The sequence below is a fragment of the Oryctolagus cuniculus genome, chromosome 1 (assembly GCF_051225735.1).
Source record: "Oryctolagus cuniculus isolate XC-2025 breed Fujian yellow rabbit chromosome 1, ASM5122573v1, whole genome shotgun sequence".
In the NCBI taxonomy this organism is placed as follows: Eukaryota; Metazoa; Chordata; class Mammalia; order Lagomorpha; family Leporidae; genus Oryctolagus; species Oryctolagus cuniculus.
Window position 1 is genome coordinate 169,490,713 of NC_142867.1, and position 27,788 is coordinate 169,518,500.

Consider the following 27,788-nt stretch of genomic DNA (forward strand, 5'->3'; position numbering starts at 1 on the left):
AGTTACTGGAATTAAGACTTATTCTATGCATCTGCTCTCCCACAATATGGCGCTGGGAGAGGAGAAAACAGCTTCTACGCAGCTGCCTCTCGCCAACTTGAGTGATGACCTGCAGCAGCTGATCCTGCTCCTGATTGGAGGAGAGCAGCGTACTTGGCGTGTGGGTAGCAGAGTTGGGATTGGTGGAAGAGGACTATAAAGGAGGAGAGAGACAACATGCACCAGGAACATCTATCTGAAGGAACATCTGAGCAGCCCCCGAGAGAGCCGGCCGGCGGTGTGCCGCTCCCCCGAGGAAGTGGGGAAAGTGGCAGGGGGAACCGCCCTTCCACGGAGGTGGAAGGGACGGTAGCCAACCCGGGAAGAACCAGCAGCAAACCCGGGGAGGGCCGAGCAGACAAAAGAACAGCGCAGGGTCCTGTGTCGTTCCTCCGTGAAGAGGGGGAGCGACATAACGGTGCCGTGACTCGGATAGGAAACCTAGGCAGGGTTTAGTGTCGTTCCTCCACGAAGAGGGGGAGCGACATAATGGTGCCGTGACTCGGATAGGAAACCTAGGCAGGGTTTAGTGTCGTTCCTCCACGAAGAGGGGGAGCGACAGATGGTGGCATAAGTGATAGTATGGGACTTCTGAGGCTAGGTCATAAAATGATAGCTTCTGCTTGGCTTTCTCTCTCCTTTTTTTTTTTTTTTTTTTTTTGACAGGCAGAGTGGATAGTGAGAGAGAGAGAGACAGAGAGAAAGGTCTTCCTTTGCCATTGGTTCACCCTCCAATGGCCGCCACAGCCGGCGCACTGCAGCCGGCGCACCACGCTGATCTGATGGCAGAAGCCAGGTACTTATCCTGGTCTCCCATGGGGTGCAGGGCCCAAGCACTTGGGCCTTCCTCCACTGCACTCCCTGGCCACAGCAGAGAGCTGGCCTGGAAGAGGGGCAACCGGGACAGAATCCGGTGCCCCGACCGGGACTAGAACCCAGTGTGCCGGCGCCGCAAGGCGGAGGATTAGCCTAGTGAGCCACAGCGCCGGCCGGCTTTCTCTCTCCCTTGAATCACTGGCTCTGGGGAATCCAGCTACTATATTGTGAGGACACTAAAGCAATCTGTGGAGACATCCATATGAGGAGGAACTTGGTGCAAATAGCACCAAGTTGCCAGCAATCGGAGTGAGCCACCTTGGAAGTGGATCCTCCAGCTCTGGTTGAGCATTGGCCAGTGTGTGACTGCAACTTTAGCAGAGACTCTACACCAGAACCCCTAGCTAATCTTGAATTCTTGACCAATAGGAACTGTAAGTATATTAACTGTTTATTGTTGTAAGCCACTGAATTTTGCAGTAACTTCTTATGTATGAAAAAATAACTGATAACAGTGGCCTTTCCAAGAGTCAATTTAAAAAATAATGCTAGGCCGGCGCCATGGCTCACTAGGCTAATCCTCCGCCTTGCGGCGCCGGCACACCGGGTTCTAGTCCCGGTTGGGGCTCTGGATTCTGTCCCGGTTGCCCCTCTTCCAGGCCAGCTCTCTGCTGTGGCCAGGGAGTGCAGTGGAGGATGGCCCAAGTGCTTGGGCCCTGCACCCCATGGGAGACCAGGATAAGTACCTGACTCCTGCCTTCGGATCAGCGTGGTGCGCCGGTTGCAGCGCGGCGGCCGCAGCGGCCATTGGAGGGTGAATCAACGGCAAAGGAAGACCTTTCTCTTTGTCTCTCTCTCTCACTGTCCACTCTGCCTGTCAAAAAAAAAAAAAAAAAAAAAAAAAAAAAGCTAAAGAAGTATTTTCATTTATATATATAAAATATCCTTAATGATGCTGGATGGAATCCATGGTCCTTTAAAAAAGTAAAGGCATAAAGAAAAAAGTTTTACATTTTATTTTTTTGTAGAAATTGCATGTCCTGGGGCCAACACTGTGGCATAGAAGGTTAAGCCTCTGCCTGCAGTGCCAGCATCCTGTTTGGGCAGCTAGCTCAAGTCTGTCTGCTCCACTTCAGATCCAGTTTCCTGCTAATGCGCCTGGGAAAGCAGCAGAAGATGACTCAAGTTCATGGGCCCCTGCACCCACATGGAGAGACATGTAAGAAGTTCCTGGCTGCTGGCTTCTGCCTGGCCCAGCCCCAGCTGTTGCAGCCATTTGGGTACTGAACAAGTGGATGGAAGACCTCTCTCTCTCTCTCTCTCTTTCTCTGTATCTCTGGTTTCAAATAATAAATTAAAAAAAAAAAAAAAGAAATTGCAATGTCTTGTTTGGTCCATCATCACCACATCAGCATGTTTGTGTATTTTCCTTGTCAAAAATTAAGAAAACCCAAAAATGTTAATGCTAAAAATGAAACCTTATAAAGTGAGGTTCTAGTTTGCATTTTAATTTTAAAAGGGAAAAATGGCATGAGTCATCTCTTTTAAAAGTAAATATCTTCACCCCCTACTTCTATTTTTTAAAAAAAAGATTTATTTTATTTCTTTGAAAGACAGTGTTACACAGACAAAGGGAGAGACCTGCTTTCCCAGGTACATTAGCAGGGAGTTGGAACAGAAGTGGAGCAGCTGGGGTTTGAACTGGCACTTATATGGGATGCTAGTTTCCCAGTTTCAGAGGCAGCAGCTTTAGGTGTTACTCCCCTCCATGTCCAAGAGGATAAACTTCCACATTTATCTCAATATCCCATGACTGATGGCATAAGTATTCTAAGATTCCTTCAAGGGTTATATAACAATACTCAAGTACTTCCCTAATTGTATCTCACACATTGCATTTTGCTGTTCTCTCTTTCTCAGTGAAGGCATTGCCTTTGAGTTTCTTCGTTCTGATATAACACATTTACACACACACAAACATAGTCAATGTAAAGACACCACTTTTGCTTCTAACTGGAGATAAATTTCAACTCCCTACCTGGTTTCAGAAATGACTATCCATCCAATTTTATATCATTTTTGAACACTCATGACATTTTTCCATGGTTCTCTTGGCACTTAGGACTTTTTAACCTGCTCAGTTAATCTACATGAAGAAGGTAAGCTGTAAGTTCCTTGAGAATGTGACTGTTGATTCATATGTATAGCCTTGCAATAGTAGATGATCAATAGATGTTTGACAGGTGTTACATACAGGATTATGGTTTAAGTGCCAGTCAGAAGAACAGGTGTCTGCCTAACACAAATTACAATAAAAGTATAAGGAAAAGATGGATTCTATTGTGAGGAACTGAATATATAAATGGACAAATGGCCTGATCATATGTAAAAAGAGAACTTTTACCTAGAACGTGTCCTGGAAAACTAAACCCCTTATTTACAAAGAACAATTCAGGAAGCCAGCTCAATATAAGTTAGACTTATGGAAAGCCAGACTGCTATCTCTAGTGGCAATCCAGGAAACCAAAAAGTAACTTCCATAATGAATGCTGAAAATGGCTAAGACTGGATTAAAAACTGACAACTTCCTTAGTTTTGTCATATTTTCAAATAGGACCAGGCAGACAAGGCCAAATATGCATCCCTAACCAGTCACATCAGATGTTCCACCTGCTGAGCCCTCCTACAGCTTTCCCATGCCAAAGGCCCCCTACAGGGCACACCTGAAGCCTTCTCTTTCCACTATAAAATTTCCCTCTCTTCTGCCAAATTGCTGGTCTGATTCCCTTGTTATAACAAGTTCAAAATAGCCTTGGCATTTCTCATTTGGTTGTTTCTAATTTATTTCCACATTTGTTACACGAAAATCTATTCAAATCACCCTAAAGATGAAAAAATAACTCATATAAGCTACGAATTGACAGAGCCAGAAATGGCCAAGGGTGAGCCTTGTCATGGGCTGAGGAGCCACAGGCAGAACCTGATGATGGACATCACCAAAGCAACTGATGCCCGTGGTCTGGAGAGCAACTGTCCCATACTAAGTGCTTCTGGTGTGTCAGTTCAAGGAAGTGCCCAACCTGACTGGAGTGACAAAGTTACTACCGACTGCTGTTTTATACAATGCCCCCTCCTCCTGGTCATTGCACTCCATTTACCATTTAGTAAAAATCACTCTGACCAATACACATCAGAACACTCAAGAGTCATTCTGGGGGCCAGCACTGTGGTGTATCAGGTAAATCTGCCACCTACAGTGCTGGCATCCCATATGGGTGCCGGTTAAGTCCTGGCTGCTCCACTTCTGATCTAGCCTGTGAAAGCAGTAGAAGGTGGCCCAAAACCTTGGGCCCCTGCACCCACATGGGAGACCGGGAAGAGGCCCCTGGCTTCAGATCAGCATAGCTCCAGCCGTTTCGGCCAGCTGGGGAGTGAACCAGTAGATGGAAGACCTCTCTCTCTCTCTGCCTCTCCTTCTCTCTGTGCAACTCTGACTTTCAAATAAATAAATAAATCTTTAAACAAACAAACAAGCAAAAGAGGCATTCTGACAGCTCAGCTCTTTAGCTCTGGCTGAATAATTTAACATTCGGTGGTTTAGTTTCTCTTCTCTCTTCCAAAACATGCTAATGATAAGCAATGTGCAATTTTGTGTAAACTTTAATCCCTGCAGCTTCTGCAAGATTGGTTCAATCTAGGTCAGTCTGGTTTTATTCAGATGACTTTGCTGAAAAGACTGCACAGGTAGGCATACACATCTAAAAGTGATTGACTAGTTTTGTTAATTGTATTAATTACAAAATTAAAGTGCTGTAGAAAACCCAGAAAATGCAAAGTAATGATTAGAAAGCTAAAGTCATCAGAACAACACCATTCAGAGAAATCAATACCCAGTCATGTGTGTATGTAGATATGTAAGAAGAATTTCCCTTGAACAGGATGAAACAAGATTATATCTGAGTAACTTTCCTTGTTTCTCTACACAATGACTTACAGGGAGATCAATTGATAAAATGTATTTTCGAAGCACCTCCTGAAGCATCTAGAAGAAAGTGGGGAGCAGCCTTCATGACCGAAAAATCCCCTGTACTTTCCAATTCTCCTGGGGCCATTCTGTCCTGTACATGCTTCTGCCTATAGCCAACCTCCCATAGCCTGTCCAGTAGAGCATCACTGCTAATCCTTCAATAATCAGCCTTACTAGTGTTCTTCCATGACCCCATCCACCATTCCGGTGGTGGGGATCTGAGTGTTCCCACACCTGTGCCCTTAGCACACTGCTGCATTTCCACTGGGGTGACTGGCATACGGCAGTGATTCTAGTATGACGAGGTTTGTGCACAGCTGTAAACTACAGACCTTAGAAGAGTCAGGATAGGAGTTTCTATTTTGTATATTCACTGCCTTGCAGAGGACCTCATGTAGACTGGAGCTGGACCACCAGGGTTTGCATTCTTCAGCACTTACTAGCTGTGCACTTGTGGGAAATTTATGCATTCTCTGTATACCATGGTTTATTCCCTTCTAAAGTGAAGGTGATAATAGAACTTAGTTTGTAGGGTTGTGATAAGAATTAAATAAGTTGGGGCCGGCGCTGTGGCGCAGCAGGTTAAAGTCCTGGCCTGCAGCACTGGCATCCCATGTAGGCGTTGATTCAAGTCCTGGCTGCTCCTCTTCCAATCCAGCTCTCTGCTATGGACTGGGAAAGCAGTAGAAGATGGTCCAAATCCCTAAGTCCCTGCACACATGTGGGAGACCCGGAAGAAGCTCCTAGCTCCTGGCTTCAGATAGACGCAGCTCCAGCTGTTGCAGCCATCTGGGGAGTGAATCAGTGGATGGAGACCTCTCTCTCTGTCTCTACCTTTCTCTGTAACTCTGTCTTTCAAATAAATAAAATAAATCTTTAAAAAAAAGTATAAATAAGTTATTATATGAGGGGCCAGCACTGTGGCATAGTGGGTAAAGCTGCTGCCTTCAGTGCCGGCATCCCATATAGGCATTTGAGACCCGGCTGCTCCACTTCTAATCCACCTCTCTGCTATGGCCTGGGAAAACAGAAGATGGCTCAAGGTCCTTAGACCCCTGCACCCTCATTGAGACCCAGAAGAAGCTCCTGGCTTTGGATAGGCACAGCTCCAGCTGTTGCGGCCATCTGGGGATTGAAACAGCAGATGGAAGACCTCTCTCTCTCTCTCTCTCTCTCTCTCTCTCTCTGCCTCTCCTCTCTGAAACTCTTTCAAATAAATAAAAAATAAATATTTTTTTAAAATAATAAGTTGTATATGCAAAGTACTTTAAAAAGTGCCTTGAACATGGTAAACACTAGGAAATGTTTAAGATTATGCAGTTATGTATAAGAACTACCCCAAGTATCTCTAAGTTGCTTAGAACTTTCACTACCTTTTTACTTAGAAATGAGGGCATATGACTCACATTAGTTCTCCTTACAAGTTATACATGGCAAATAAATATTTGGTCTAGAATTTTCTCTGACTACAACAGAACAAAGGCACTCACATGAAACCAAGCATGGATAATGCTGCTTCATTTTTAAAAGGATATGCTAGGGCCGGCACTGTGCTATAGAAGGTTAAGCCTCCGCCTGCAGTGCTGGCACCCATTTTGGGCACTGGTTCAAGTCCCAGCTGCTCCACTTCCAATCCAGGTCCCTGCTGATGCACTTGGAAAAGGAGTAGAGGATGGCCCAAGTACTTGGGCCCCTGTACCCATGTGGGAGACTCAGAGGAAGCTCCTGGCTCCTGGCTTCAGCCTGGCCCAGCTCTGGCCATTATAACCATTTGTGGAGTGAACCAGCAGATAGAAGATTTCTCTCTCTCTCTCTCTAATCCCTCTTCTCTCTCTGCATCTGCTTTTCAAATAGATAATCTTAAAAAAAAAAAAAAAAAAGGAAATGCTACTGTTACAGGTGGTCCAACTCAAGCTCTAAGGAGCAGAATATGAGGAATCAGGTCAGTAAGCAGTTGGGTTGGTCCTGGTGGAAAATAATAAAAGGGGAATCCCTCTAAGAGGGTACAAAATGCTTGCCTCTCCCAGAAGTTATCTTTAGCTAGATCAAAGTGCCTATCCTTCTCCTTGGGAGCTTCCAGTTTTATCATGAGAATAGCAAGGGAGTGGTGATTCCACCCTTCAGAGTTCAGTTTACTGTGAAAACATAAGTCACCAATCCCACCCTTCTGATGGTTTTTGTCTTATCATGAGCAAGCTAGACAGGACAGACAAGATTACAGATCCAGTCTTTTGAATCTGGCCTTTTGATGGGTTTTGTCTCTGCCTTCTGATTGTTAGCTGCTCTTCTGCTTAAAAGACTCAGACCCAAACAGTTCAAGAGGTCTGCTTCTCATGCAGTTCCCCTCTTCTGATCTCTTTTGACTTAAATAAATCTTGCTTTTCTTTATGCATTGTCTCCATGAATATTATTCTTTCATGTGAGACAAAGAACCCAGGTAGCCTTCCTCCACCAGCATTTTGCCCCTAACAGTGCTATTAGAGGTTACATGTATCAATTCATTGCCCCTGAATGCCATGGCATGAAACATTCATGGTTTGCCAATGCATTATTCCCTCTCTCCATCCACTTATGGTCCCTCCCCTCCACCACTGCCACCCCAGTTCACTATTTCAAGAGGCGGGCATTGTTGAAGATTGGGTCCATTTCAGGGCAAGGGAGTACTCCTGACTCTGCAATATTTTCTCTAATTCACCTCAGGACTAACCAGATGGAACCAGACCAAAATCTCACAGAAGCTGCTAGGTTTAAACTTTATACTCAGGTTGCAAATTACTTATCAGGAGTCTACTTCTGAAAAGAGAAAGAGGAGAAATGGAATTCCTTGATGTTCAAATTATTCAACTGGAAACAAGTAGCTGAACTGAAAACAGATAGACAACTCTAACACATTTCCCAGCTCTAGTGCTCTTAAGAAAACAACTTATTTAAAGTATATTTTAAAAAGAACTAACCTAAATATTTTCTGACTTTGAAAAGTTGCAGGAAGGCATTCACTTGCTTAAATATTGACCTAAGGCTTGTTTTATTTATTTATTTTCTCCTTTTTTCCCCAAAAGATTCATTTATTTACTTATTTGGAAGTCATAATTACAGAGAGAAAGAGATAGAGAGATCTTTCATCCACTGGTTTATTCCTCAAATGGCCACAACAGCCAGGGCGGGTCAAACTGAAGCCAGGAGCCAGGAGCCAGGCGCTTCCTCCAGGTCTCCCCAGTGGGTTAAGGGGCCCAAGCAGTTGGCCCATCTTCCTCTGCTCTCCCAAGCATATTAGCAGGAAGATGGATTGGAAGTAGAGCAGCCGGGACTCGAACTGGTGCCCATATGGGATGCTGCTGGCACTGTAGACGGTAGCTTAACCCACTGTGAAACAGTGCCAGCCCTTATTTATTTTCTTTATGTTTTAATTTTCATCAGCCAGAGAGGGGGCAAGAGGAAGAAAGTTAATACCCCAGGGGTGTATATTTTTAAATCAAGCCTGAGATTGGTTTGGGCATTGTAACACAGTAGGTTAAGCCTCAACTTAACACATGTACCCCATGTTGGAATGCCTGGTTTGTGTCCTAGCTGCTGTTTCCAAACCAGCAATCTTGCTAATGCACACCTTGGGAAACAACAGATGATGGCCCACATGCTTAGGCCCCTGCCAACCCATGTAGAACTGGATGAAGTTCCAGGTTCTGGCTTCAGTCTGGCCCAGCCGTGACTGTTGGCTGTTGTTGAGTATCTGAGGAGTGAACCAGCAGATGAAAAGTTTTCTCTCTCTGTTGCTCTTTCAAGTATATGAAAATAAAATAAATGTTAAAACACAAAAACACCTGCACACGCTCACATCCCTTCACTCCTCACACACTCAATGAATCAGGGTTGATTTCCTAAAATTGGAATGGATATGGCTTCCAGCTATCTCTCAGTCTCAAATAGGTGTATTCAGTAAAATGGCCATATTTTCTTCTATGAGCAACTTCCCTACCAGATTTGAAACAAGCAAGGGGAGGAGTCTTCAGCATAGCTGGAGGCAATGTCAGCCAACTGGTGATGAGACATGCTCCATATCTCACATCAATACCTCAAGTCAAGCCTGTCATCTATATAAATTTTCTTTTTAAAAGATTTCATGTTTCATAGATACAATGCTCAGAAGATAGCCTACTTCCCTCCCTAATCCTCTTTCCTTTTTTCTCCTTTAATTTTTGCAATAACAAAATTTCAATTGGCTTTATAATCACAGGCTTAACATATCACTATATATCCTTTCAGTCACAGAAACAGAGTCTCCTCACTTCAGAACTAAACATGAGAAATATTTTATGATAGAAAATGAGGTAAACAGGTCTGAAACTTACTTTTAAAAAACCCCTTCAGCTGTGCCTGTGCCCTTGATTGCAGATTCTTCCCTCACTCTAAGGAGGTCAAAACCCACACAAAAACATCTCTGGAAGGGCAATCTTCAGATCATTAAAAACATTTTAAACATAAAATAGAATTCTGACTGTATATGAGCAAGGTAAGCTTTTTTAACCACTCATGAATCTTCATTATATGTGAAAAAAAATTCATCCCTGCTTTCAGCAGGTAAGTAGTAAAATCTGGGTGTTAAGCGAAAGAACACTAATGCTACTGAACCTTGGGCTAGAGAGGCCAGCGTGTGGGACCCTTCCATGTCTGTCACTTCCCAAAGCTGCATGCCACCAGGCAATTCCTTTTTCCTTCCTGAGTCTGTCCTGACAACCTCTCCACGCAAAGGGATGATAAAGCCAGCCCACAAGGTGTTTGAAACCTCCACATGTGTTTGAGCTGGGCCTTCCTGGGGGAAGCTGGTAGGCACTTCTGGAGCCCTCAGGTAAAGACTGAAAATGTGCTACTCTCCCTCCTAGGGTATTCAACTGCCGGCTCCAGAAACCAAATACCCCACTCTCTCCCAGTCTCTGAGATACCCATCCTTGTTTTATTTTCATCAACAGATTCCCAGTCCTGAGCAATCCTATCCCAGAACTGGACCACAGAAGGCAAACAGGCCAGAGCAAAGTGAAGCAAAGGGAGCCCTTTCTGCCACTTACAAATAGGGTCTTCCATTTTCAAGGGTCTTTTCAAGCGGATGCTGGCGGGGACCGTCTTCTCGATCAGTTCATCAATGCTCTAAAATTGAAATGCAAGTCGGTGAACACTAAAGACAGAGGAAAGTGGCTAGTAGTAGTTAAGAGTCACCTCTGTGCTTTGCAACTACAAAGGCTTAGAAACCGCATTAAAATCGCCTTAGTGGGGGGTTTCTTTTTAAAGAAAAAAAGAGAGAGAGAACGTTGAGTAATTCAGAAATCAGTTGGGGGGAAAAAATCAGTGATTTGGTCCTACTGGGCTGGATTTCAGGCGACAACCGGAGATAACCGGATAAGTCCGCTCTACCCAGGAGGTCTTCCTCCTCCCTCCTAGATTATGGCTCATCCGCTGGACTACTTGGATTGGAGGAGGTTTACAAATACAGTTTTGAGGCAAGACGATGAATGCAGGAAAAAGTAAGGTGGTGGGAGAAGGAACCGGGACCAAGCGTGCGAGCTCATGTCCACGACAGGGCCCGGACCCCGGGTGCGGGTCCCACGCAGAGTGCAGCAGAGTTTGGGGCGGGAGCCCCAAGGTCGCACGGGCAGAATCCGGGAGGAACAGAAGAGAGGCCCCCAGAGGGGCGGGTGGAGGTCCTTACCGCCAGCCCCAGGGCCTGTAGCATCTCCCTCTGGTCTTTGTCCCCGGGGCCTATATGCCTTTCAGCAAAGTCGTCGTGTCTGGGCAGGAGGCGCTCGAGGAGGCGTGAGGCCCCAGCCGCGCCGCTGTCCCCGCCGCCGCTACTGCTGTCCCGGACCCGTGGTACCAAATGCGGCCTCGCGCCCGCAGGCAGACGGCGACCGCCCCCGACTCCCGAACCCAGGCGCAGTCTCCATGTCCTGGCACAGGACTGCATGGCAGCGGCCACTGCTCCAGAGGATCAGCTGCGCTCTCGGTCCGGCTTCTGGACTCGGTCCTCCAACTGGCAGGTGAGTCAGGCCTGGAGTCACTTTCCGCCGGACTCAGAAGGATGGACTGTAGGAAACAATGAATGGGCAACCTGCACAGCCCGGCTACTCTAGCAAAGTTGTTGCTCCACCAGCGGCACCTGCTCCGCACACTTTAAGCGTCGCCCTGGAGGCGGGCGGTGGGATGGGGCCAGGAATCCCTTGGCCAATGGGAGTGGATAGGGGTGTGGGGGCGGATCAGTCGCCGCCCCCTCCCCCTCTCCCTACGGCCTCCTCAGCCCCTCAGTGGAGCCCCGCTCCTCTCAGCCTGGAGCCTGCCAGTCACGCCTGCTCCATCGCTGGCTGGTGCTGGGGGCTGGAGCACTGTGAGTGCACTCTGCCAGTGTGTAATGCTGCACCTACGTGGGATAAGGCTGGTCAGCTCTAAGTCTCTGGGCGAAGTTCCTGGGAGATTCAACCAACATGGAAGATGATTCCCACAGGGATGCAACAAAGTGTTAGTCTCGGTTTGTCAATTTTAGGGTATCTTTCCCTGTTGTATCCCAAGGAAACCGACAAAAACAGAATTGGTTTCTTTTATACTTGTTGGGATTGTGGGCAAGTTACTTAACCTCTCTGAACTTCGGTTTTCTCATCTCATAGAGCTGGATGGGATTTAAAAAAAAAAAAAAACACGATTTTTTTAAAAAAAGATTTTATTTATTTGACAGGTAGTTACAGACAATGAGAGGGAGAGGCAGAGAGAAAGGTCTTCCTTCGTTGGTTCACTCCCCAAATGGCCACAACGTCTGGAGCTGCACTGATCCGAAGCCAGGAACCAGGTGCTTCTCCCCTGCGGGTGCAGGGCCCCAAACACTTGGGCCATCCTCCACTGCTTTCCCATGCCACAGCAGAATGCTGGATTGAAAAAGGAGCAGCCGGGACTAGAACCGGCCTCCACATGGGATGCCGGCGCCGCAGGCAGAGGATTAACCCACTGCGCCAAGGCGCCAGCCCCCCAAAAAACACTATCACACACAGGGGCTGGTGCTGTGGCATTGCAGGTAAAGCCAATGCTTGAAATGCTGGCATCCCATGTGGACACCGGTTCAAGTCTTGGCTGCTCCACTTCCAATCCAGCTCTCTAATATGGCCTAGGAAAGCAGTAGAAGATGGCCCAAGTCCTTGGGCCCCTCCACCCTCATGGGAGACCTGGAAGAAACTCCTAGCTTTGGTCAGCGCAACTCTGGTTGCAGTCATTTGGGGAGTGAACCAGTGGATGGGAGATCTCTCTCTTTCTCTGCCTCTGCTTCTCTGTAACTCTGCCTTTCAAATAAATAAATGAATCATTAAAAAAAGATTATACAGGAGTCTCGTGGGATAGCGGGATAACACTGCAGTTCCCCTGGCTCGGTGGCCTGGGCAGTGGTTCTAAATGTCCCTTTTTCTGGATCCTTTGTAAACATGAAATCATTCCATGGATGGCTGCCTTATAATTTTGTCTCTTTCCACTTTAATTGTGAATGGTTAAAAAAAATTGCTGTTTTCTGATATTAAATTTTTATTAGTGCATAAAAAAAAAGATTATACATGGAAAGCACTGGTACATTACACTTAATCTCTATCTATCTATATATGAGTGTATATGAGGAAGTTTCAAAAAATTTCATAGGCCGGCACCGCGGCTCAATAGGCTAATCCTCCGCCTGTGGCACCAGCATCCCAGGTTCTAGTCCTGGTCGGGGCACCAGGTTCTAGTCCCAGTTACTCCTCTTCCAGTTCAGCTCTCTGCTGTGGCCTGGGAGGGCAGTGGAGGATGGCCCAGGTCCTTGGGCCCTGCACCCGCATGGGAGACCAGGAGAAGCACCTGGCTCCTGGCTTTGGATGAGTGCAGTGTGCTGGCCGCAGCGTGCCGGCTGCAGCGGCCATTGGGGGGTGAACCAATGGCAAAGGAAGACCTTTCTCTCTGTCTCTCTCTCTCACTGTCCACTCTGCCTGTCAAAAAAAAAAATTTTTTTCATGGGAAATTTGCATTTTTTTTTTGATAGGTAGAGTTATAGACAGTAAGAGAGAGAGAGACAGAGAGAAAGGTCTTCCTTCCATCGGTTCACTCCCCAAATGGCCGCAACAGCCAGCACTGCATCGATCCGAAGCCAAGAGCCAGGTGCTTCCTCCTGGTCTCCCATGTGGGTGCAGGGGCCCAAGCACTTGGGTCATCCTCCACTGCCCTCCCAGGCCACAGCAGAGAGCTGGACTGGAAGAGGAGTAACTGGGACTAGAAATTGGCGCCCATATGGGATGCCGGAGCCACAGGCGGAGAATTAACCAAGTGTACCACGGCGCTGGCCCCGCATTGTCTTTTAATTCCATTTTCTGCAAACTTTTTGAAGCCTCCCTGTATGTGTATGTAAAAACATGCAAATGATACAAAGATATTATACATGTTGCACTATTGTCTTAGTTGAAAAATAATTATCAAGACCTGGACTTTTTATAAACCTAAGATCTTTAGTGGCCTCATGAAAATTTTAACAAGTGAATAAGCTTTAAAATTCCAGGTTTTTTTTTTTTTTTAATATGAGGATGAGAGGACAGACGTCATCAGAAAATTACTTGTACTTAGACTACGAAAAAATAGAACCTGTCCACTTTTGTTTCTCCTCCTGTAGCTTTCTCCTTCAATCATCTGAACACTCCAATTTCTGTAGCTGAGAGGCACAAACATGAGCCAGATGGAAGCAGGCATTTTGGCTAGTGATTAAGACACCTGCACCCAACATGGAAGTGCCTGGGTTGGAATCTTAGCTGTCTCACAGTGGGTTTGATCGCCAGCTAAAATTCCTGACTCCAGATTCCTGTTCATGGGCACTCTGGGAGAAAGTGATGATGGCTCAAATAATTGGATTCTCTGTGTAATATGAGCATGGATTGCGTTCCTGGCTCCTGGCTCCAGCCTTGGGCCAGCCCTGGCTGTTGCAGGAATTTGAGGACAGAACTAGTGAATAAAAAACCAATCTCTCTGGGGCCGGCGCTATGGCATAGTGGGTAAAGTCATGGCCTGCAGTGCTGGCATCCCATAAGGGTGACGGTTCAATTCCCGGCTGCTTCACTTCCAATACAGCTCTTTGGTATGGCCTGGGAAAGCCATCTACTGAGGATGGTTCAAGTCCTTGGGCCCCTGCACTCACATGGGAGACCCAGAAGAAGCTCCTGGCTCCTGGCTTCGGATCAGTGCAGCTCTGGCCATTGCAGCCAATTGGTGAGTGAACCAGTGGACAGAAGACTTCTCTCTCTAGCTCTACCTCTCTCTGCAACTCTGTCTTTCAAATAAATAAATAAATCTTAAAAAAAAAAAAAAGGCAGAAGAAAATGGTGAATGAGGAAGACTGGACTGAATTCTCTGAAAAATTTTCACCCATTTGAAATTGAAAGTATATACTTCATAAATGCTGGAAGATTCCCTCAATGTTAGATGCCTGGGAAGAGGAGGCGATCTGCATCTATCCCTGTGTCCATCCATGTTCTTTCTATGTATCACTGGGGCACAATGCCAAGGGGTTGTAATTTCCAGAGTCAACTGGCTCCACACTTGTATGGAAGACACACTTGTGTGAAAATTGGAAAAGGCAATAAAGGCAAGAAATTATTTATTACATCTCTGACAAGAGCAGACAAATGCATGGGCTACAGCAAACATGATGTACTTCCTTCCCAGCCATTCACCTTGACAGAGTACAGAAGCTTTGTCCCTCAATGGAAACTCTAGGGTATCAATACTCTAAAAAAATTTCCTAACCTATATTGCTGCAGGAAGAATGCACTACAAATAAAATCTAATTTTTGGTCTTGTGTATTGCCACAATTCCACACACGTTAAATTCACAGCCTTATTCAGTCTCTTATGTGAATGTCTGGAATAAATCAGAAACTTTCAGACTTGGAATAGGGACATTTTGATATTTTGGGATGAAGTTGCTTATCTTGAATTCCCAAATCCCGTTGAGTCTTTCTTGCCAATTGAACCAGTCCCTCTTCCCCTGCGATGTGACACAGTGGGTTAAGCCATTGTCTACAAAACTAGCATCTCAATATGTGCACCAGGGCTGGCTCTGTTGTTTAGCTGGAAAAGCTGCCACTTGCAGTCCCGGCATCCCATATGGGCAATGGTTTAAGTTCCAGCTGCTCCACTTCCAATCCAGCTCTCTGCTATGGTCTGGGAAAGCAGTGGAATTTGGTCCAAGTTCTTGGGCCCCTGCACACACGTGGGAGACCCAGAAGAAGCTCCTGGCTCCTGGCTTCGGATTGGCGCAGCTCCACCCATTGCAGCCATCTGGGGAGTGAACAAGCAGATGGAAGACCTCTCTCTCTCTCTGCTTTTCCTCTCTCTATGTAACTCTTTTTTTTTTTTTTTTTTTTTTTGACAGGCAGGGTGGACAGTAAGAGAGAGAGAGAGAAAGGTCTTCCTTTGCCATTGGTTCACCCTCCAATGGCCGCCACAGCCGGCGCACCGCGCTGATCTGATGGCAGGAGCCAGGTGCTTCTCCTGGTCTCCCATGGGGTGCAGGGCCCAAGGACTTGGGCCATCCTCCACTGCACTCCCTGGCCACAGCAGAGAGCTGGAATGGAAGAGGGGCAACCGGGACAGAATCCAGCGCCCCGACCGGGACTAGAACCCGGTGTGCCGGCGCCGCAAGGTGGAGGATTAGCCTATTGAGCCACGGCGCCGGCCCTCTATGTAACTCTTTCAAATAAATAAATCAATCTTCTTTAAAAAATCAAGCAATTAAAGTTGGTGTTGCTGATTAATTTAGTTTCTCAATCATTTTTATTAAAAAATAAAAACCATCTAGAGAAAGAAAAATGCAATAGTCTATTATTTATATTTTTGAATTGTATTTTAAGATTCAGGCAATGAGAACTATTATGATGGAATATACTCTACACCTTTAGCCTAACACAACCTTCTGCAAATGACCTCAACCCTATATTATGGTCTCTTTTTGTGCTATTTATTTTGGATTCCAACAAACAATTTTGGCCCATTATAGATGAAATACATATTTGTAAGTAATAGCATTTTGAAAAAAAAAAAAAAAAAGAGGAAAGCTAAAAAAAAAAAAAGTATTGATGACCTTAGAAAGAGTATTTGTGGATGTAAAATGTCAATCAGTAGGGCCTAAGCCATCAGAAAAATGCTAAGAAGATACTGGAAACAAATGAATAGGCAATTAAGGCAATTAATGGTTAATTGATGGAAAGTCTTTGACATTATCAGGGACATTATTTATATCCTTGGAGCCTAGAGACAGGAAAGGAGCTGTCTTAGAGAACTTCAAAAAGTTCATGGAGTACTGGGCATGGTGACACAGCAGGTGAAGCCATACCTTCAGATGCCTTGATCCCATATCAGAGTGCATGGTTAAAATCCTGGCTACTCCATGCTTCTAATCCAGCTTCTTGCTAAAGCACCTCAGAAGCAGTGAATGTTGGCCCAATTTGGGTCCCTGGCACCCACATGGAGAACTAGATGGAATTCCTGGTTCCTGGATTCAGCTTGTTCCAGCCCTGGCTGTTGTAGACAATTGGGAAGTGAATTGGAAGATAGATTAAATGTGTAAGTGTGTGTGTGTGTGTGTGTGTCTGTCTGTCTGTCTGTCTGTCAGTCTCCCTTCTCTGTCACTCTGGCTTTCAAATAAAATTTTTTAATTTCATGGAAAAATGGAATTAAAAGATAAGGTTATTTTTGGTGCAAAAAAATAGAATCCATGCATAGTTTTTTCACAATAAACATTTTCCATCAACTTTTTGAAGATCCTATGTATGTTTGGTGATGACTCTTATATCTCCCTAACAGAAATTTCTGACATGCTAAGTTTTTGGCCTGGCATCAACAAATTTCATTTGGATTTCCAGGCTCAGTTAACCACTTATTCCTATTAAAGTCTCCATCTACCCAGTTGCCCCAGCCCAAATCCCAGAAGTCATCCATGATCTCTCTATAATTCCTCCAATCGGGTTCATCAAGTATTATTAATATTTACTTCACAAATGTGTATTTATTTGAAAGGCAGTGTTACAGAGAGGCAGAGGCAGAGTAACAGATAGAAAGAGGGACAGAGAGAGAGCTTCCATCCACTGGTTCACTCTCCAAAGGACCATGATGTCCAGAGCTGGGATGATCCAAAGCCAGGAGCCAGGAGCTTCCTCTGGGTCTCCCACGTTGGTGCAGGGGCCCAAGCACTTGGGTCATCTTCCACTTACCTCCCAGGCACATAAGCAGAGAGTTGGATTGGAAGTGGAGTAGCTGGGACTCGAATTGGCACCCATGTGGGATGCTGGTGCTACAAGTGGAGGCTTAACCTACTATATACCACAGCACCAGCCCCCTCCCCATCAATAGCTTTTCTTTTATATTAGCAATCATCCTTAGAAAATGCAATGGATAAAAAAAAAACCTGCATGAAAATCAAGCAATATAATAATAAGATACTCAGGAATAATCAACTGTTCTCCTTGAATTTTATTCTTCTCTTTCAGTCAGTCCCTTCCTAAAACCTTCCGAAGTCTTTTCATTGCACATAGATTCACTTTCCTTTGAAAAAAAGCCTAAAGATCTTGCATTCACCTCTTCTCAACTCGTCTCTCCTTTTGCTGAGATGGGTTCTACTGCAGGCAAATTGTCTTTGGCCCAAGTAGCAGAAATGAGAATCTTTTCGCTTCCCCACCTCAGGCTTGTGTTCCTCCTCCAGCATCTTACTGACAGTTCCCACTCCACAGTGTAAAGCTGTGATAGGGAGAAGGGTGGGCATCAAGGAGTTCTCATTGTACTTAGGCTGTGTTCAGTCGGTTTCTATCCAGGGAGGTAGCTGTCTAAAGCTCTTAGGACTTGAGTGGACAGAAGAAACTTCCACTGAAAACACTCAACAGAACTTCCTATGTGTCAGATAATAGAATTTTCTCTTATTACTGAACCATCCTCAGCTGGCACTTTATGGTACCCATCATCATTTCAAGTGTTTTGTTGGGTGCCTTCTTTTCATGCTTGGAACTAAATTGTCTTATGAGCCACACTCATGTATTCTTTGTACCAACAAGCTCAGGAAATTCAATAGGATGCCAACATTGGAGGAAATTTTTCTTTGATCTGAAGCTAAAGCAACCAGCTGATTGGAATGTGTCATTTATATTATCTAGGCATAATTCAAAGTAAACTCCACTCTGTCTCCCAACTTATCTCTCCAAGTGGTCTTGCTGAAACCTTTTCCATTAAAGTTGAGTGAAAGAGCAGGTATATTGCTCCCTAAAGAAATCTTCCTGAGAAAACTCTCTTAAATCTTCTCCTTCCAAGCCTTACATAGTTTCAATGTATCAGAGATATCTAATCTGAATTCCTGCAATAAGGTATGTCTCAGAATTCACTTTGGGATCTAATTTCTCTTATATTCTCTCATTCTAATTAAAAAAAAAAACTTTTAATGTAAGGCACTATATATATAAATAAATAACATCTTATCTAATAAAGTAATGACTTTAACACACTGATTTTAAAATAGATTTATCCAACTGAACATTGAGAGAGCATTTCAGTATATAGAGGTTCGTATAAATGACCCACATCAAAAAACTTTTTAAATGAAAACCAAAATATTTAATGTACTTATAAATGCATACTGTCAAGGTCAGGTGAAAAATTCTACAACTATGGTAGGTTACATATTCCCTGCAGATTCATTTTCGTCTTATGCATAGTAAAACATACATCTCCAGGAAAGTAGACATCCTATATTGTTCTCTGTTGTTGTTGTTGTTGTTAAACACTGATTTATTCATTTGAAAGTCAGAATTGCAGAGAGGAAGATGCAGAGAAAGAGATGTGTTCCTTCTGCTGGTTCACTCCCCAGACAACCACAATGGCCAGGGCTGAATCAGGCCAGTCAGGAGCCAGGAGCTTCATTTGGGTCTCCCACATTGGTGGTAGGGGCCCTAACACATGGGCCATCTTCCATTGCTTTTCCCTGGCCATCAGCAGGAAACTGAATAGGAAGTGGAGCAGCCAGGACAAGAACCAGTGCCCACATAGGATGCTGGTATCACCACAACACCAGCTGCTGCACGTTGTTCTTTTACAAGAAGTAACATTTATCTGGGAAGAAGTTTTTTGTTTGTTTGTTTGTTTGTTTGTTTGTTTTTGACAGGCAGAGTGGACAGTGAGAGAGAGAGACAGAGAGAAAGGTCTTCCTCTTCCGTTGGTTCACCCTCCAATGGCCACTGCAGCCGGCGCGCTGCGGCCGGCGCACTGCACTGATCCGAAGCCAGGAGCCAGATGCTTCTCCTGGTCTCCCATGCGGGTGCAGGACCCAAGGACCTGGGCCATCCTCCACTGCACTCCCGGGCCACAGCAGAGAGCTGGACCGGAAGAGGAGCAACTGGGACAGAATCCGGCGCCCTGACCAGGACTAGAACCCGGGATGCTGGTGCCATAGGCGGAGGATTAGCCTATTGAGCTGAGGCGCCAGCCCTGGGAAGAAGTTTTCTAAAGGGAAGCTCCAATTAAAACTGTCAATTAGAGTGCTCCCTTGATAAGTTTAAAACATGCTGCTGGGACTGGTGCTGTGGTGTAATGGGTAAAGGTGCCATCTGCAATGCCAGTATCCTTAATGGCACTGTTTGGAGTTCTGGCTGCTCCACTTCTGATCCAGTTCCCTGCTAATGCACCTGGGAAAGCAGAAGAAGATGGCCCAAATACCTGGGCCCCTGCCCCCATGTGTGAGGTGAAGCTTCTGGTTCCTGGCTTCATTGTGGCTCAGCCCTGGCCATTGCAGCCACTTGGGAAGTGAACCAGCACATGGAAGATTGATCTCTCTCTCTCTCTTTCTCTCTCTCTCCTTCTCCCTCTCTTTCTCTGAAACTCTGCCTTTCAAATGAATAAACATAAAAGAAAAAATACTACTAATAATCATGAGCTCTATACTTAGAATTTACACTGTTGTAGTTGTTTTTAAGAGCCTGGAAAAATACAGTAAAACTTGTGATTAAAGTCTCAGCAGAGGGGCCAGCGCTGTGGTGAAGCAGATAAAGCTGCTGCGTGCAGCACTGATATCCCATATGGGTGCTGGTTCGAGTCCAGGCTGCTGCACTTCTGATCCATCTCTCTTCTATGGCCTCAGAAAGCAGTAGAAGATGGTCCAAATTCTTGGGCCCCTACACCCACGTGGGAGACCCAGAAGAAGCTCCTGGCTCCTGGCTTCGGATCGGTGCAGTTCTGGCTGTTTTTTGGCCAATTGGGGAGTGAATCATCAGATGGAAGACCTCTCTCTCTGCTTCTGCCTCTCTGTTACTATGCTTTTCAAATAAATGAAAAAAAAAATCTTTAAAAAAATCTCAGCAGAACGTCTTGTAATTTAGCATAACATTGTTTTATTAATCTCTTACCCTGCTTGGCCCCAGCTTATTAAGAACATGGATATATTTCAAACATATATTACTAAGTAAGTCAGTCTAAAAATGGTAGGATTGGTTAACCTAGCATAGCAGTTAAGAGGCCTTGGGAGTCCAGCATTGTGGTGCAGTGGATTAAGCCACTGTTTGCAACACTGGCATCCCATATCTGAGTATTGATTGGAGTCCTGGTTGCTCTGCTTCATACCCAGCTCACTGCTAATATACCTGGAAAGGCAGCAGCAGACGGGTCCTGCCACCCATGTGGGGAACCAGGATTGAGTTCCAGCATCCTGGCTTTAGCCCAGCTCAGCGCAAATCATTTTAGCCATTTGGGGAGTGAACTAAGGATGAAAAATCTGTGTCTCCACTCCCTCCCCATCACTATGACTTTTAAATCAATCAATTAATCAATCAATCTCTTTTTAAAAATAACCAACATCCTAAATGAGTTGTGAGACAAATCTGAAAATAAATAAATAGACACACAACATATTCATTTAACATTGCCTGGAAATTGAAACTTCAAATTTCATTAAAAAGTATAAAGTATTGGATAGCAGAAGTAAAAATGCATTATTTGTAGGATAGCCATTGTGGAATGATGAGTTAAGCTGCTGCTTGGTATGCCTGTATCCAAATTGGAGTGCATGGTTATATCTGTGCTACTCTGCTTCCAACCCATCTTTCTGCAAATATGATCCTGGGTGGCAGCAGGTGATGGCTCAAGTACTTGGGTCCCTACCATACAAGTGGGAGACCTGGTTAGAATTCTGGGCTCCTGGCTTCAGTATGACACAGCCCTGGCTGTTGTGGGCATTTGGAGAGTAAACCAGTAGATGGCAGCTTCCCCACATACCCTGCCATCACTCTGCCTTTCAAATTAATAAAAGTACATAAATAAGCTTTAAAAAATCATGTGCAGGGGCCTGCACTGTAGCATCGCAGGTAAAGTTGCTTCCTGCAGTGCCAGCATCCCATATGAGTGCTGGTTCAAGTCCTGGCTGCTCCACTTGCAATCTAGCTCTCTGCTATGGCCTAGGAAAACAGCAAAAAATGGTTCAAGTCCTTGGGCCCCTGCACACATGTGGGAAACCCAGAAGAAGCTCCTGGCTCCTAGCTACAGATAGGCCCAGCTCCGCTGTTGCAGCCATTTGGGGAGTGAACCAGTGGATGGGAGACCTCTCTCCCTCTCTCCCTCTCTCTGGCTCTCTGAACCTCTGCCTTTCAAATAAATACATAAAACTTCAAAAAATTTCATGTACAAAAAATTATTTGTAAAAATCAAAACAATCAACTGAAATGCAATTCAAACTAGTAAGATTCCTGGGGCCAGCGCTGTGGCGCAGCAGGTTAACACCCTGGCCTGAAGTGCCGGCATCCCATATGGGTGCTGGTTCAAGACCCGGCTGCTCCATTTCTGATCCAACTCTCTGCTTGGCTTCAGAAAGCAGTAGAAGATGGCCCAAGTCCTTGGGCCCTGCACCCGTGTGGGCGACCCAGAAGAAGCTCCTGGCTCCTGGCTTCAGATCAGCACAGCTCCAGGCCCTGTGGCCAATTGGGGAGTGAACCAGCAGATGGAGGATCTCTCTCTCTCTCTCTGCCTCTACTCTCTCTGTGTAACTCCGATTTTCAAATAAATAAATAAATCTTAAAAAAAAAAAGATTCCTAAGACAGCTAATAAATGTTTCCATAGCTTTTCTTTTACATTAGCAATCAATTCTCAGAAAATGCAATGCGGGGGGGTGGGGGTTATTACATGAAAAATAAGCAATATAATAAAATACTTAGGAATAATCTTAACACTAAGTATTCAAGATTTATACTATAAAATATTACTAAGAGCTATTAAATAAAATTTAATGAATATTGAAACATGATAATCTTGTAAGGAAAGTCTATAAGTGGTAAAAAGATCACACTTTGGCATAAAAAAGTATAGACTTAATTTAAGTCTAGCACAAATCTAACAGAAATTTTTTAAATTATAAAATAGATTTAAATTTTATCTAAAATAATAAATTAGAATTGTTTTAAATCATTACTTACAGTAAGCTTTATTTTCCTTGATATTTTATTTAACATAATTTCAAAGTGGGTCTGTGCTCTAAGGTGAGCAAGAGAACTCATGTCCTAAATTTCATCAAGAGATTTTTTTTCAGCCTGTTCCTCTGGGCAAGGCATTGGGTTTTAGGGCCCCCAGTGTTGATACCTAGCACTTTACACCTTGAGCTTTTATCCACAGTTATAGAAAGAAGAGATAACATCAACACACAAGAATCAAAAACTGTATTAGGATATCATTAAGTTCTTTGTTATACACGGCCCATCTTTGTAGGGTTGTAATGGTAATCAGTAAATTTTCCCCTTTCCCGGTTCAGTGTTGTTTTTTAAAAGGCAAAATGTCAGAATATGTGAAAATGCTGTACTTATTTCTCTTAATACACTGAAGATAGCAGAAGTTTGGAGATTTTTAATTCTTCATGAGTCCACTCTGGGATAATTATTGACCAGACCTACTGATGAGGTCTATTCAATATGCTAAATCCAAGTTTGATGACCATCATCAACTGATATCTGTAATTAAACCTGCAGGCATAAATATTCCATAGTGGTAGACTTTCATTTCCATAATGCCAGTTAAGGTCCCAGAGGTAGTAAGGAAAACAGAATTGTTCCTCAGATTGTGAGATGGCTGATAGGCGCCCAGGCCTGCTAAGGCCCTAAAGAGGAATCCCACAGCCAAGGGTGGCACAGTACCTGATTTTGCATAGGTAATGATCTCACTGCTACATACGCAGACAAAGCCCAAATAATGTAAAGTTGCTAGTGGGCTTGTATTGTTCTGCACTGTTCTCTTTTTACACTATTCAGGCAGAAGACTACACCAGGCCTGAAAAGTATGGATGTTCATATTTCAGGATCAGATGGTCCAATTAGGATGACATCTAGTGGAGGCTGGCAATGGCAGAATGGGTGTAGAGAAATGATCACATGATAAACCAGGTAGCAGAGCTAGGATTTTCTTTCTTTCTTTTTTTTTTTTTTTTTTTGACATAAAATGTTATGAGGGTTGGGGCTAGTGTTGTGACACAGTGGGTTAAGCTGTTGTCTTGTGACACCAGCATCCTCTATGGGCACCAGTTTATGTCTTGGCTGCTTCATTTTTGATCCAGCTCCTGTTAATGTGCCCAGAAAGGGACCGGCGCCGCGCTTCGATAGGCTAATCCTCCGCCTGAGGCACCGGCACACCGGGTTCTAGTCCCGGTCGGGGTGCCGGATTCTGTCCCAGTCGCTCCTCTTCCTGTCCAGCTCTCTGCTGTGGCCAGGGAGTGCAGTGGAGGATGGCCCAAGTCCTTGGGTCCTGCACCCGCATGGGAGACCAGGAGAAGCACCTGCTCCTGGCTTCGGATCAGCGAGTTGCGCGGGCCACAGCGCGCCAGCCGCAGCGGCCATTGGAGGGTGAACCAACGGAAAAGGAAGAAGACTCTCTCTCACTGTCCACTCTGCCTGTCCAAAAAAAAAAAAAAATGTGCCCAGAAATGTAGCAGAAGTTGGCCCAAGTGCTTGGGCCCCTGCTACCCACATGGGAGAATCAGATGGGGTTCCAGGGTCCTGGCTTTGGCCTGGCCCAGCTCCAGCTACTGCAGCCATGTGGGGACTAAAACAGTCTTTCTCTGACTTTCCCTCTTTCTAATTCTGTATTTCAAACAAATAACTCATTTTTTTTTTAAAAAAAAGTTATGAGGGTAAGGCTTTAAAAACAGTAGGTATAAAAAATAAGACTGAGTATTATATGACATTACAGATTTTCTGTTATTATCCCAGCTGTAACAAGGGTAACAAGCGATAATGTTCTTATACCTAAGAGATATCTCCTATATCCTATGTAATATTTAGGAAGTTGTCATCTGAACATTTTCTGTTTTTCTTATATTCTTTTTAAGAAGTATTTATTGATGCATTCATTTTGAGAGCAATAGTCAGAGAAATCTCCCATCTTTTGGATCACTTCCCTAAAGGACCCAACAGCCAAAGCTGGGCCAGGACAAAGCCAGGAACCAGAACTCAATCCAGGTTGAGTTGTGGCAGGAACACAAGTATTCAATCCATCATCTGCTGCCTCACAGGGTGCACATTAGCAGGAAGCTGGAATTGGGAACAAAAGGGACTTGAACCCAGGCACTCTGATATTGGATGCAAGTGTCCCAAGCAGCCAATCCCTGCTCAGTTACTGTGTGACCTATATGAGCTATCGCAGATAGAATAATTGCTGAAATTAAATTCTATAAATGTTAGAGAGACATTTGAAAAGTACAGAAGTTATTTTATTTCACAGTGCTGGAAAAAAGGAGCAATTTTTTCTTTTATGCACTTGTGTCCACAAAGCCACTTTGTTTTTTTGTTTGTTTGTTTGCATTTTAAATTTTTTAAAAATATTTATTTATTGCGGCTCACTAGGCTAATCCTCCGCCTAGCGGCACCGGCACACCAGGTTCCAGTCCCGGTCGGGGCACCGGATTCTGTCCCGGTTGCCCCTCTTCCAGGCCAGCTCTCTGCTGTGGCCAGGGAGTGCAGTGGAGGATGGCCCAGGTGCTTGGGCCCTGCACCCCATGGGAGACCAGGAAAAGCACCTGGCTCCTGGCTCCTGCCATCGGATCAGCGCGGTGTGCCGGCCGCAGCGCGCCAGCCGTGGCGGCCATTGGAGGGTGAACCAACGGCAAAGGAAGACCTTTCTCTCTGTCTCTCTCTCACTGTCCACTCTGCCTGTCAAAAAATAAATAAATAAATAAATAAATAAATAATATTTATTTATTGTATTTGAAAAGCAGTGTTACTGAGAGCAGAGGCAGAGAGAGAGAGAGCGAAAGAGGTCTTCCATCCGCTGGCTCACTCCCCAGATGGCCACAAGGGCCAGAGCAGTGTCAATCCGAAGTCAGGAACCAGGAGCTCCCTCTGGGTCTCCCACATGGGTGCAGTGGGCCATCTTCCACTGCTATCCCAGACCACAGCAGTAAGCTGGACTGTGGAGCAGCTGGGACTCAAACCAGTCCCCATATGGGATGCCAGCACTGCAGGTGGCGGCTTAACCCGCTACGCCACAGCGCCGGCCCCACAACGTGTTTTGTAACAGAAAAGAAATCACACCGAAGACGTTCATGCTTAAACCCATTAAACTTTCTCTACCTTTGATTCCCAATGCAAATTAAAATAATTGAGTTATAAATAAATCTTCATTTTTGTCCCCTTCCTCCTATACTATACTACCAAAGTGTTCATCTTTGCCAAGTCCAAATATTTAGAGAGATTGCTATTTTTATTTGCTTTCATCACAATTTCCTAACTAGAGTAAATCAATATGATGCAATGGGGAACAAGAACTTTGTGGTTATTTGTTGAGTTGAAATTTTTTCATGAATGATCACATATCTAAAATGGCAAGAATCATTCACAAAATCTGAGTATGATAAATTAGAGTAATGCCAGGTACAGGATAACAGATATGAGGGAGACTTGGTAAGATATTTAGGAACTTCCACCATATTCTAAGTCCTAATACATACTTTTATTATTAAATAGCTTGGATGAATATTTTTCAAATCATCAAAGTTGACTTGTTGCCATGTTGATTAGGTATTGAACTAGATGAAAAACCTCCCCAATCTCCCTCTATAAAATCCAGATCAGGGGTGGACCATTCACACTCTGGTCTGAGCACCACACCTAGAGGGTTGAACTGTCCATCAGGAAAAAGCCAGCACAAGGGTAAGTTTTCATTCAGATTTCACAGAGAGCCACTTACAAACCTGCCCAAAACACATGTTCCATTCCCTCAAGAGCAAATTAGAAGAGCATTCACTGAAAGCACTCACAAAGCTCTCATTAAATAAATGTTGAAAAATATCAAAAAGAATTCCAAATGATTAGCTTAAGTAGAACATACCATGTCTCCAGCAAGCCTTGCCACCAGCCCAAGGTTTGGAATTGTCCCAGGGGGTGAGGCCTTCAGGCTGAGCCTGTAGGTACAGGGTGTCTGGTGTCAGCTATGGGGAGAAGAGGCATATAAGTTTTACATAATTCAAGATCTTTCTTTCAGTATGTAGGAACATGTTCTCAAATGGTCTTTTTATGAAAAGAAGTGATCATGGAGGATAAGGAACAATTCAGAGACTTCACAATGACTTAACAGACTAGTCTTGATAATGTTAATAAAATAAAAGTGGTCCTAGAAGTAAATGTTCTAGGTTAGCTGCTGAATATCTTGCTCAGGATTATATAACCAAGAAAATTATTTGGAAATCTTTTTTTTTTTTTTTTTTTTTTGGACAGGCAGAGTTAGACAGTGAGAGAGAGACACAGAGACAGAGAGAAAGGTCTTCCTTTTTCCGTTGCTTCACCCCTCAAGTAGCCACTACGGCCCACGTGCTGCACCAATCCGAAGCCAGGAGCCAGGTGCTTCCTCCTGGTCTCCCATGTGGGTGCAGGGCCCAAGGACCTGTGCCATCCTCCACTACACTCCCTGGCCACAGCAGAGAGCTGGACTGGAAGAGCAACCGGGACAGAATCCGGCGCCCCGACCGGGACTAGAACCCAGGGTGCCGGCACTGCAGGTGGAGGAGGAGTAGCCTAGTGAGCTGCGGTGCCAGCCCTGGAAATCTTATTTTTTAAAAGTATTTTGTTGTTGTTGCTTGTTTATTCAAAAGAGAGAGAGACAGAGAGACAGAGAGACAGAGAGAGAGAAAGAAAGACTCTTCCATTCACTGGTTCACTTCCAAAAATCCCCAAAAGCTGGGAGGGGTGAGGCCAAAGTCAAGAGCCAGTATCTCCATCCATGTCTCCAAGTGGGCGTTAGGGACCCAAACACTTGAGCCATCACTGCCTCCCAGAGTATGCATTAGCAGGAAACCAGATCAGAAATGAAGGGGGCCGGCGCCATGGCACAGCAGGTTAATCCTCTGCCTGCAGTGCTGGCATCCCATATGGGCGCCAGGTTCTAGTCCTGGTTGCTCCTCTTCCTATCCAGCTCTCTGCTGTGGCCTGGGATGGTGGTAGAGGATGGCCTGGGTGCTTGGGCCCCTGCACCTGCGTGGGAGACCAGGAAGAAGCACCTGGCTCCTGGCTTCAGACCGGCATAGCTCTGGTCGTTGCAGCTGTTTGGGGAGTGAACTAACAGAGGGAAAACCTTTCTCTCTGTCTCTCTCTCACTGTCTGTAACTCTACCTGTCAAATAAATAAATAAAATCTTAAAAAAAAAAAAAAAGAAATGAAATGAAGACTCAAACCCAGGCACTCTAGTATGGGATATGAGCCTCAAGTAGTATTTCAACCACTGTACTACAACGCCTACCCTAAGGAACTTTATTTTTAATAATTTTAAAATGCCCTATATAATTCTTATGTGTGCCTCAAGTAACTCCCTTATTCATATGTATTTTATATCTTCTCCCATAATAATAGAAATATTTTCTATTACATGTTTAAG

General features: G+C 44.7%; 1 protein-coding gene across 3 annotated transcripts in view; it reads right to left on the reverse strand.

The window, feature by feature from the left end:
* GLDC (glycine decarboxylase) overlaps positions 1-27,788 on the reverse strand; it is a 142,220-nt gene that overhangs the window by 92,763 nt on the left and 21,669 nt on the right. Inside the window, exons 4-5 of one of the 3 annotated variants that reach the window (XM_051858196.3) lie at positions 26,250-26,349; positions 9,943-10,021 (exon numbers count right to left, since the gene is read on the reverse strand). In XM_051858196.3, coding sequence (XP_051714156.1) covers positions 9,943-10,021; positions 26,250-26,252 — 82 coding nt within the window. In that variant the 5' untranslated portion in view covers positions 26,253-26,349. Of the gene's footprint in view, positions 1-9,942; positions 10,022-10,580; positions 11,017-26,249; positions 26,350-27,788 lie in introns of those variants that run through there. The other 2 variants (XM_002708098.6, XM_051858199.3) reach the window with 2 other exon arrangements.